At 51.4% G+C, this 11,095-nt stretch overlaps 1 protein-coding gene across 1 annotated transcript; it reads left to right on the plus strand.

The window, feature by feature from the left end:
* Positions 1–3,217: 3,217 nt before the first annotated feature.
* Positions 3,218–5,581, plus strand: LOC111535724 (synaptojanin-1). The gene is made up of 4 exons (XM_023201964.2): positions 3,218–3,354; positions 3,455–3,716; positions 3,759–4,469; positions 4,749–5,581. The coding sequence occupies exons 1-4, from the start codon at positions 3,218–3,220 to the stop codon at positions 5,157–5,159; spliced, it is 1,521 nt and encodes a 506-aa protein (XP_023057732.2). The 3' UTR covers positions 5,160–5,581.
* The last annotated feature ends 5,514 nt before the right edge of the window (positions 5,582–11,095 follow it).

Below are 11,095 nucleotides of genomic sequence, written 5' to 3' on the forward strand. Positions count from 1 at the left end.
TTGTTATTTCCTTTTGGGCTTAAACTAGAGGGGATGAGACCCCTCTGCTCCATGACATCTGTCCTGACACCTAAGTTATGATAACAGTCAATGCTTACTGAAGGCTCACCTGGGTCAGATGCCCTGCTAAGCACTTGACATTGATCATCTCATTTCATGCTTACCACAAGCAGCAGACAGGTGCTATGATCATCATCATTTGTTGGATGAGAACATCAAGGCACAGAAAGGTTAAGTAGCACGCCCCAGATCCCACTGCTGGGCAGGGAGCCAGGCAGTCTGGCTCTCCTCGCCATGGTGCCCACAGCTGCCAGGGACGACCCGCCCCAGAGCTGGAGAGAGACACCAGACCCATGGAAGGCAGAGGAGCGGTGGAGAGGAATGGATTCTCATGACAAAACCTGAGCTGCGGGTCCAGCTGTGTCTGAAGCTAGAGTTAGTCACCTTGGGACTTTTGGTTATGAAAACCAGTAAGTCCCCTTCTTTTCTCCTAAATCTGGCTTGAGGTTTTTTCTTCTCTTTTTCTGTTGCTTGCAAGGGAAAGAAATCTGATTACTTTACAGTCCTTCTAGGCAAGTACCCCTAACTGATCTTTCATTTACAACTTGCACACAGCAGCTGCTCAGTAAACGCAGACGGACTGCTCTCCCTTCCGGTCCATTCACCGCTGGCTCTGTACCCTGACACCCAACTGTGGCCAGCCCAGAGCCTCTTCCCCTTTAGGCTCCAAGTGAGGCCTCGTTCCCTAGCAACCACCCCAATTAGGCAACCATGCCATTTATCGGGATGCCAATTAATTATAATGATCTTAATGCTCTCCCAATTAGACAGCGCCTTCAATCCGGCTGGGCCAGGGGTGTCTGTAGAATCTCCACCAAGGCCCGTTCCAAGGAGGCCCAGAGAAAGCAGGTCTCAGGGAGGGCCCCCCTTATCTGCAGGTCAGCATTGAGATGCCTCCATTTTCCGCATCCACCCAAGCCTGACACAGAGCACCCTGGCACCACCCCCAGGGCCAGGCCAGTGAGACTCCATCACCAACCACAGGAAGGTCTCACCTCTAGGAGAGCTTTCGCCCTCTGGCCCCTGTGCTCTGAGTGGGCTGAAATCTTCATCTCGGTTCCCCTGGCTTTTCCATCAGCTGCATTTGATGTTCCCTTTGCATTCTGACTGGGGAGGGGAGAGTGTGTCTGCTCACAAGCAGAAGAAAAAGCACCAGGCAGGCACATGTTTTCCCTGGGGCAAAAAACCCCAAATACAAACCCGGGACTCTCTGTGTGAACAGTGGGGGTTTATGGAAAGTTGAAGGGCAAAGTTTGACTGTCTGAAGGTGTTTTCTTCCCCTGCATATGTGTTTCTTCTACACCTGGGACAAAGGCCAAGGTCATGGAAGAGAGCCCAGTGGTTCCAAGTGGACTCTGGAGCTTGAGGGCCTTTTGAATCCCAGCTCTACCTGTGACCAGCTGTAGGCAAGTCACAATCACCTCTGTGCCTCAGTTTCCTCATCTTTAATACGGTAACAATTGCAGTACTTACCTCATAGGGTGGATTTAATGAGTGAGATATCAGGGCTTAGATCAATGCCTCAGATCAGGCCTATACAAAACTACTTAAGTGTTATCAATTATCTTAAGTCTGGACTAAACCTCTTAACTACAAGCTGGTCAGAAATGCTGATATTTTTCTCTAGGACAAGGATTCTGGACTCCTTCTGCAGGACTGAAGTCTTAAGATCAGATAATGGCCAAAGCTTGACAGAGTTGGGTGATATTCTGCCTGGTTAACCCAGCTGCCCTCTCGAGGCAGGTCCAAGCAGATAAACTAACCAGTGCCAGAAAAAGTGAGAAGGAAATGTTACGTCCCAAATCAGGTGTGAAACTGCGTATCAACTGGGTTCTCTGGACAGCAGCTGAACTTGAGGACACGCGCATGCACGCACGCACAAACACTGCTATGCTGTCCTCCTCCAAGACCAGACTTTTACAATCAACTCATCATTCTACTCTCAAGTTTGAAATTTTCACATGTTATTAGGGTTTCAGAAAAAGCCATAAATTCAAATAAAAAACCCAAGAAGTACACACAAAGCTCAAACCCCAAACCCACACTGACTCTCGGCTGTAGCAGTGATGCCAACATCACGGCTTTTATGTACATAAACTTGGCCAGGGAAGGAAGAGGCCTTCATGTACAAAGGTCCAAGATGCCATCCGCCAAGCCCACCACCTTCGCCTTTCAAGCTGCTTATTAGAACGCTAAATTACACACCTGAAAGGCTGTCTGGATGAGTTTTCTCTTCTCTATGATGTGGGACAGGCGAAGCTGGGAGAACATCTCTTATAGGGAAGGGGCCTTCATTCTGTCCTCCCCACCCCCTTCCTATACTTAACGATTGGCTCTAATTTAATTAGAACCCTCTGGTGGTTCTGTAATGGGAGGCGGAGGCTCAGTCAAGAAATCCCCTTCACTATTCACTACAAGCTGAAATCCGGAGCGCGCGCAGATCCGGGGTGTCCTCCAGAGAAAGCCCTTCTCACCTGCTCCCTGTCTCCCCCTGAGAACCTGCTCCAGCGCAGCCTCCCCGTCTCTGCACCAAAAGTGGGGGTGGACCCTGTGGGAAACAGGCAGGGGACAGATGGAGGAGCGAGAGGGCGGGAGTCCCAACATGCACAGATGAGCAAATACCCAGATTGAAACGTAAGCTGAATGTAATTACTTGGTTAATTAAATATTGACTTTTAACTCAAAAAGTGATTAAAACAAGCTGCAGGAAGACTGTCCAGAAAAGGGGGCAGGGAATGAATCAAAGCTTTCAAGGAGGGGGAGGAGGAGGGGGTCGTCACAGGCAGGTCTGGCTTGCTCTTCCTACTGTGCGCTGGGCCTACAGCATGCAGGTGGGAAGCTGCGGACCGAGGCCAGTGTGCAAACTAGGATTGCAGGCTTCCCCTTCCGTCTTCCACCCCAAGACGGCATCTCTCTACCCTGCTGCCCTCCAAGTGAACCGGCAGCTTCTGGCGCGCAGGAGCCAGATCCTGTTCAGCCGCGTTTCCCTGGAACAGAACGCGGTGCCTGGCACGAGGGAGTGCTCCAGAAATGCTTGTAGAACGAATGAACGAACTACTATAAGGAATGTTTGTTTGGAAAAGTGCACTCCTAGAATTCACCGCTAGACTTCTGAAACCCCGAGGAGCCCAAGAGCGGAGCATCTCTCCGCCAGGCGATGGAAACTGGTTCTGCCCTGGCCTGGGAGGAAGTCTGCCTTTTCGATCCTGTTTGTCCTTTCGATGTCTGCGAGTTTCCAATCACTCTGAAGATCCGGCCCATTGCTTCCCCGAGTCCTGCCCGGACAAGCCCCACGTGGGCTGGCTTCTAGCCGGTCCCTTGGGTCTAAACCCCAAGGGTCAACAAGGCCATGCCCCTGCGGATGGTGGGCCCAGGCGCGCTTCCCCCGGGGCAGCCTGGGCTCAGTGTGGCGCGTCCGCGGGTCAGGGGCGCGGCGGGAAGTCCTCGCCCAGCCAGCCAGCGGGGTCAAACAGGTCATCCCCCTGCGGCCGGCCGGCGCCGGAGCGTCCCTCCTGCCTGCAGGGTACCACCTCCGCAAGCAGCACTGGGGCCGGAGCCTGCGGTCGGGACCGGCCCGGGCTCACCTGGGCGGCCCTCGCGGCCGCGTTTACGCCGGAGAAGGCTCCGGCCGCCGGGAGCCCCCGCCCGAGCCCCGCGTCCCCTAGCCACCCACCTGACCCCCACGCCCCACTCACCAGCGCGCACGGTCCCGGCGGCCTCACCAGGCGCGGGGCGCCACCGCCTCTGCCGCAGCCCGGCCGGGCCGCGGGGCGCAGGGGACGCCGCGCAGCCGCCGCCGCTGCATCTTCAGGCGAGCGAGGCTGCTCCTCCTCCTGCCTCCTCCCCGCCCCCCAGCGCCGCAGCCGCTGCCGCGGCCGCCCCCGGCCCCCGCCCCGCGCCCCGCCCGGACCGCTCTTAAATCGCCCAGCCCGGCCGGCCGCGCTGTCCCAGCCAGCCTCTTGGCACGGCGCTGCTGCCCCCTGCCCGCCGGCCTCCGCGCAGAGGAGGCGGCGCGCTTCGGGGCGGGGAGCGTCGGGCTGGGAGCCGCGGACGGCTGGGGCCCGGGGCGCGGGGAGCCCAGCCGCGGTGCCCTCCTCGAGCCCTCCGCGCGCGAGCGCTTTTACCTCCGGCTCTGGGGACGCGCGGCCCGCGACCTGGCTCTGCCTGTCCCCGGCGCATGGCCCCGGCCCCGGCCCCGAAGTCCAGCTCCGGATGGGGCAGTGGACGCAGAGCTGGGGTCCCGGCGGCTCTCGGCCTCCGGATGCCTCCGGATCCGCCTGGCCGTGCTCTCGGCGCCGAGCGCGCCCCCTCGCCGGGAAACATGGACGCACACTCACCCGACACACTCTCGCTCCCGCTTGCCCTGGCGGAGAGTTGAAACAGATGTGGGATTCGCCCAGGAGCTGGAAGTGAGGGAGGGAAGCGAGCCAGAGCCGTGTGTGCATGTGTGTGTGTAACACACAAACCAGGGGGCATCGCTAATAAATCAAATATCTTGATAAATTCAGGAGGGCCGTCGATCAGTTCCACTTGGCTGGAATCGACGTGAATCTGCCTCTTTTCTGCTTTCTTCTCCTCTCTCGGAGCTGGAAGGAGCCAAGTGTTTCGCGGGGCGTGCGACAGCCCCGGCCGGGCGCTCCCCTCGTAATGACACGTTAATAAATGTTTTCTTTTATCTGCTTTCACAGAACTCGCCCCGGTCTGCAAACACTCGACTGCCTTTGCTGAAAGCCTCGCGCTCGCCTCCAACCACACACATTTGCCATTGGAGAGGCCGGCGCCGGCCGCGACCCGGCAGCTCAATCGCAGGGCAAACCGAGCTGCCCGTGCGCGCCCCAGAGCTCCCCGAGAAACTAACTTGGGCTCAAGTGAAAATAGCAGCTGTTGCCCAGAAATGGCCCGGGAGTAGCAAAGAAAAGAGAAACCGGCTTCTTCCGAAAGGGGAGGAATTCGACTCAAGGGGGTGCTGTCTACCGCGGTTTCCGCTGTCCCTCGCGCCACAGAAGAGGCCGGAGGGGGACCGGCCTGACGCGGGTGGGCAAAGAGCGAGCAGAGAACCCACCAGCAGCTGCAGAAAACACAGCCGAGTTGCTTGCTAAGGGGAAACAGACGCCGCTGTAGGAAAGCACTTGTACGCAGCAGTAACTTATTAAACCTTGTGACAATCTCACACAGTAAGTTACTATGCCCGTTTTACCATGGAAACCAAGAGAGGTTTAGTAACTGTCCAAAGATCGCACAATTATAAGTGGTGGATCCTGTGAAGTCAAGAAGCCTTAGCTCCAGGCTCATGCTCTTAAATCCTAGGATGTTTTTACTTTTCAACCTAGCATCTCCTTTCTCTGGTGTGATCCTCCATGCTAGACTTGTCAGGCTTAACAAATAAATACAGACCTCCATGGGGAGGAACTTAGTACTAAAAAATTATTCATTTTTTAATCTGAAATTCAAATCGGATCTCCTGACTGGGTTTGGGGCTCTAGGCTCCTCCCCATAACATGTGTTAGCCACCCCAATCAAGTTAGAGCCTAAATAAATCAGAAAAACCTTGAACTTGCTTTTCCAAATCAGGTGCTGGCGGTACCATTGGCATCACTGATAAGGCTGATCAGCTCCCACCTTCTTTGCCTTGGGACGGAATGTCAGGCTTCACCATGATAGACCAAAAAATAATGGAGACCCCTCTCCCTCTGCCTCATCTCTGCAGAAGGACATATATATCATTTAGAATTTTCTAGTAGTGCATTAGAAAGTGAAAGAAACAGGTGAGGGCAGGGCACAGTGGCTCACGCCTGTAATCCCAGTATTTTGGAAGGCCAAGGTGGGCGGATCATTTGAGCTCAGGAGTTCGAGACCAGCATGGGCAACATGGTGAAACCCCATCTTTACAAGAAATACAAAAATTAAGCTGGGCATATTGGCATGTGCCTGTGGTCCCAGCTACTCAGGTGGGAGGATCACTTTGAGCCTGGGAGGTCAAGGCTGCAGTGAGCCATGATTGTTCCACTGTGCTCCAACCTAGGTGACAGAGTGAGACCCTGTCTGAGAAAAGCAGGTAAAATTAATTTTAATGTGAATAATATAGTTAACCTAGTATATCCAAAATCGATCTCTTCATATAATCAATCTAAAATTATTAATGAGATTTTTACATTATTTTTTCTTACTAAGTTTTGTAAGCCGGTGTACATTCTAAACTTAACAGCGCATCTCAGTTGGGACCAGCCACGTGTGTCTCAGGGTTTCCATGCTGGACAGTGCAACTCCGGCAGGTTCTGCAGTCAATGGCTGTTTCCACCAGGTCATCTCATGTAATCCTCCTGACAATCTTTTCAAGAAACCTGATGCTCAGAGAGATAAAGGGTCTTGCCTATAGTCAAAAACTTGGCCAGTGGGATTTCAACCCATTTGCTGTCCCTGGTTTTGGGACGTGTAGCCCACTGCAGAAGCAATTTTCTTACTGGGTCCTCAGAGCCCCTGGGGGTGCGTCTGGGGCCTGGGGTGGAGGAGGGAGGCCCAGGAATGGAATCTGCCTCCCTCCTACTTTTTATGTTGGGTTTTGGAGAATATTTCAGGGGTGGGGAAATTTCCACGGCAAAAAAAAGTTTTAAAAAACCCACTGCATTACCACACTATGCCCTTTGGGCCTTGAGTTCCTGAACGTGGCTCTCTCATACCCATATGGGTCCTGCCCACAATGTTTCACTCCATCCTTCTCTGCTCATCAGGCAACCCCAGTCAGAGAGGAGAAGCTTACAATCCCTTCTGGGGCTGTGGGCCTGGCGGACATGTGGCATTTGCTTATCTTTTTGGATATGTTGTTTCTATTGTTGCTGGACGTTACCAAACATGGTAATGTCTTTGTTGGCACCTTATCCTTCCTTCAGTAGATGGGGACAGATCTTGCGTGTGCATGGATGTGTACTTGTGTGTCTGAGCGTGTATGTGTGTGTGTTCATTGTAGGCAGGTGCTATGGGTCACATGTTTTAATCTGGACTTAACTTACTGGCTCAGACACCCATGAGGTCAGAGGGTCTGCATAGCTCCTCTGGCCATGTTTCTTCCCCATAATTCCCAGCAAACTCCCTTGTCCTCTGGGTTCAAGGCCTTAGCCTGTTTTCTGGGTCCTTCCAGGCAGGTGGGGACCGGAGGCCCGTTCCGGATCTCGGAGCTGGGTGTCTGGGATACGTGAGGGGCCCTGAGGGCTCACATGTCCCCCAGCCTGGCAGCCGGGTCTGGGTGGGGCTCAGCAGAATCCTGGGCACCCCCACGGCCTCCTGATACTCCAGCCCCTGCCACCTCCACCCACACCGAGACAGCCTTTCTCCTCCCATGTCCTTCATCCCCCATGACATCTCTTGGTATGATCCTGACCATCCTAGCTGGACGATCAAGCTTTTCAGGCTCCTCATGCCGCCCCATTCTCCCCAGCATTGTTGATTTAACCTCAGGGGGACCTTTCTCTTGACGCCTCCATGCCTCGTTTCTTCCCTCTGCAGATTCCTTGGCAGCCCTTTTGTGCAGAACGCCCGTCTGGTTCTATCTCCCTTGCAAGGCCGGAGTTGCTGTTTTATTCCCTTGACTCATATGTAACAATTAAAAAAAAAAAAGCATTCTTGCTATGTGTTTCTTTATTTCCATCAAGAGGTTGAAACTCAATCTGATTGAGCACTTCTGGCTGGATTTGGGTTGGAGTCGATGGGATTTTATGAGGGTTGTAAAAGTCAAGCTTTTAACATGTCTCAAGCAAATTGGCGTGTAAAGGAGAAACGTTAGAAGAAGGAACATGGCTGCAGACGGGAGGCTTGGGAATGCGAGCCGTAGAACTGGGGCACAGGTGGCTTTAATAATGCACACAAGTTTGGCTGTAAGTTGCTTCTACAAGAGCAGAAGAGGCTGCAGAACCACTCTCAGGAGGTTGAGATCAAACTTCTCAGCTCCTGAGTGCAGACAGTTTTGCATGGGTTTTAAAATACAGATTCCAGGATCATCCATAACAATATAAATCTGTGGTTAATTCTGCTGAATTTTCACTTAGACCCAAGCTGTGTTGTCAGTAGAAATGCAATTGCATTAGAGAAAAACTGTTTCTATTTCTTGAGATACTGTGATAATGAAAAACAATACCATAAGCCCCCATTAAGTAAGAACATTAATTGTATTTCATGCTGCCTCCCTGGGCCAGCATGCTGACACAGACATGCTTTACTTCAGCAAAACACGGCTAATCTTTGCAGCACGGTACCCATTTTCCCCTTTAATTACACATAATTGTATAGTCTAATTTATTCTAACGCCTGACACCGAAAAGTGCACATTTATGAATCAAGGGTTAGTTTGGGAGGGAGGAGAATTATAAACGGGTACTATTGCAGTCTCCTGGGGGCTGCTTATGAGTGATTTCAAAGAATGATGATGTTTATTCTCATTTCTTACCAGTGAAAGACAGTAGGGCTGCCTCCAGTTAAGATACTGTTCTAAGAACACAGATAACAGGACAATTTGTCTAGCTGCTTACTTACCACACTAGTGGTTTTCCTTTGGATAAGCAGGCAAGAAAGATTAAAGATGTGGGATCCACATATTTTGCGATATGATGAAATCCAGGCACACAGACAGCATCAGTAAATGTGCAATTGAGTATTAAAATGAGTAATGTGGCCCCAGGCAGTGCAGCTGCAGATCTCGGTGGACAAGGGAGAGTGCGTGGAGCTCTGTTGGACGATAGTTGTCTCATGGGGAAAAGCAGGATCCATTTGACCATTAGTGCAATTCACTTTAGGGCTCTCTCTGGAACAGTGCGTCTAGTTTTGCAATCGTATTTCAGAAAAATCACCTTTAAGCTTTGATCATAATTAATTAATCAATTATGATGAATGTTGATGGTGATTTAGTAAAAGTGGAATGATGACTTAGGGCTCCCCCAAGGCTGAGGTTTCTAACGAACCTAGGCTATGCCTCCGCTGTCTGGCCCTTCCTTGGCTGATGTTCCCAGGCCTCAGCTTCCTCATCTTACGAATGAGGATAATATCGAGGACATTGCTGGCTGTCGTGTGGCTTAAGTGAGATTGATAAAGGTAAAACGCACACACGATGCCTGGCTGGAAGGTACACGATGAGTGTTCACTAAATCAGAATTGGAAACATGCTGTTTTGTGCTCCTGAGAGAGACACTCCTTCGTGGTCTGCAAAGCCAGACTTTGAAATCCAGGGCAGTGGAGGCAATGATGCCAAAGGAAACCAGATCGTGTCGCTCCTAGGCCTAAAATCTCCTCCTCTCAGATGGAAGCACGATCCTGTTCCTGCCTGGCACTCCAACATCTTTCTCTGCTGTCTTGCTTCCATTTTTATTATGACAATTTCACATGGAAAAGTTGAAAGAATAGTACGGTGGACACACTTACACTCTCCACCTAGAATCCACAGTTGCTAATATTTTGCCATGTGTGCTTTATACGTTGCAGAAACATTTGAGAGGTGGTTGCAGACATGATGACACGTTACCCCTCAGGAGTTGGGCAGGCATCTCCTAAGAATCGGTTGTTTTCCCAAGTGACCTCCCTATTATTATCACACCAAAGGAAATGAACAGTAATTCCGTAATCACTCGCTTGCTCACAGAAACACAGAGGTACCTTTCACTTTGTTCCTCAAGCCTTTTGCTGCCTCAGGACCTTTGTACTTTCTGTGGCCTCTCCCTGGCATTTCTCTCCCCAGACTGTGCTCCAGAAACTCTCACTACTCAGGTTTCAGCTTGATGTCACCTCCTGGGAGAGTTTGTCCCTGTCTGTTTTACCTAAAAATGCTTCCCAATCACTCCTCCCTCCCCATTTTAGCATCTTCCTATGACATACCGCTATCTGAAATTCTGTTTTTATTTTCTGTCTGTGACTGCAGTCTATGTCCCCCTCCCCACTCCCCATCCCACACTACCTGCAGGAGAGCAGGGGCTGTGTCCATTTGTTCACTGTTGTAGCTGCAGTGACCAGAACATTGTCTTGCATAGAGTAGATATTCAATAGATATTTGTTAAACGAATGAATGAATATCCTACATGTGATGTTTTCAAACAGAAGAAGTAGTAAAATGGAGGGATCGAACCCCAGTTTTTAGAGATAACTCCATACGCTTCAATCCTAGTGCTACCACACACCAACTGTGTGTTACTGTGGGCCTCTGTCCCTTAAACTTACCTGCCAAAGAGGGACAATGACAATCATCCCTCCACCTTCTAGGACTGCTGTGAGTTATTAATGAGCTTATATACCAAGAGCTTAGAACAGTGTTTGGCATCTAATGCCAACCTTTCTTAAGCACTTACGATTAATGTTGAATAGGCTGGCCAGAGGCCCATGATTTTAAGCACCACTGGCTGTTCACAGGCTCACACAGAAACTGTCTCCAAGCATAACGCCCCTGGGAGAACTTCTTGGAAGCGCCGCTGCTGCCCTGTGTGAGACCAGCTAGGTCAACATTTGCCTGGAAAACACTCTGGTTGTTTACAGCAGGTATCTGGGCTAATGGGTCAGGCCTGTGGTTAAACATTTTGATGATCACCCCTGAGACCAGCCCTTGGAAGCTCACACAGGAGCCGAGGCAGGGAACCTGGAGAGAAGAGGACAAACAGAGACTTCTCTCTGCTAAATGAGAGTGAACCCGCTGCCAAGGGTCTGACTCTGTGGATTCTCTCCCACTCCACTCTGGCAGGTAGACTCTGTTGTGAATTTTACCTTGTTACTGGCCTGTACTTTTTTTTGTTTTTAAGACAAGGTCTTGCTCTGTTGCCTGGGCTGGAGTGTAGTGGTGCAATCATGGCTCACTGCAGCCTCGACCTTCTGGGCTCAAATGATCCTCTCACCTCAGCCCCCTGAGTATCTGGGACCACAGGTGCAGCCACTACACGCAGCTATTTTTTTCATTTTTTTGTAGGGACGAGATCTCACTACGTTGCCCAAGCTGGTCTTGAACTCTTGGGCTCAAACAGTCCTTCTGCCTTGGCCCCCCAAAGTGCTGAGACTATAGGCATGAGCCACC

The sequence above is a fragment of the Piliocolobus tephrosceles genome, unplaced genomic scaffold (assembly GCF_002776525.5).
Source record: "Piliocolobus tephrosceles isolate RC106 unplaced genomic scaffold, ASM277652v3 unscaffolded_32222, whole genome shotgun sequence".
NCBI classification, from domain to species: domain Eukaryota; kingdom Metazoa; phylum Chordata; class Mammalia; order Primates; family Cercopithecidae; genus Piliocolobus; species Piliocolobus tephrosceles.

Bases quoted from the DNA above. Each gene is read 5' to 3' on its own strand.
- LOC111535724 (XM_023201964.2), top strand. From the start codon at position 3,218: ATGGAAACTGGTTCTGCCCTGGCCTGGGAGGAAGTCTGCCTTTTCGAT. The intron at 3,717-3,758 runs GTCCCCTAGCCA...CCCACTCACCAG, and splicing joins AGCCCCCGCCCGAGCCCCGC to CGCGCACGGTCCCGGCGGCC. The intron at 4,470-4,748 runs GTGAGGGAGGGA...CTGCTTTCACAG, and splicing joins GATTCGCCCAGGAGCTGGAA to AACTCGCCCCGGTCTGCAAA.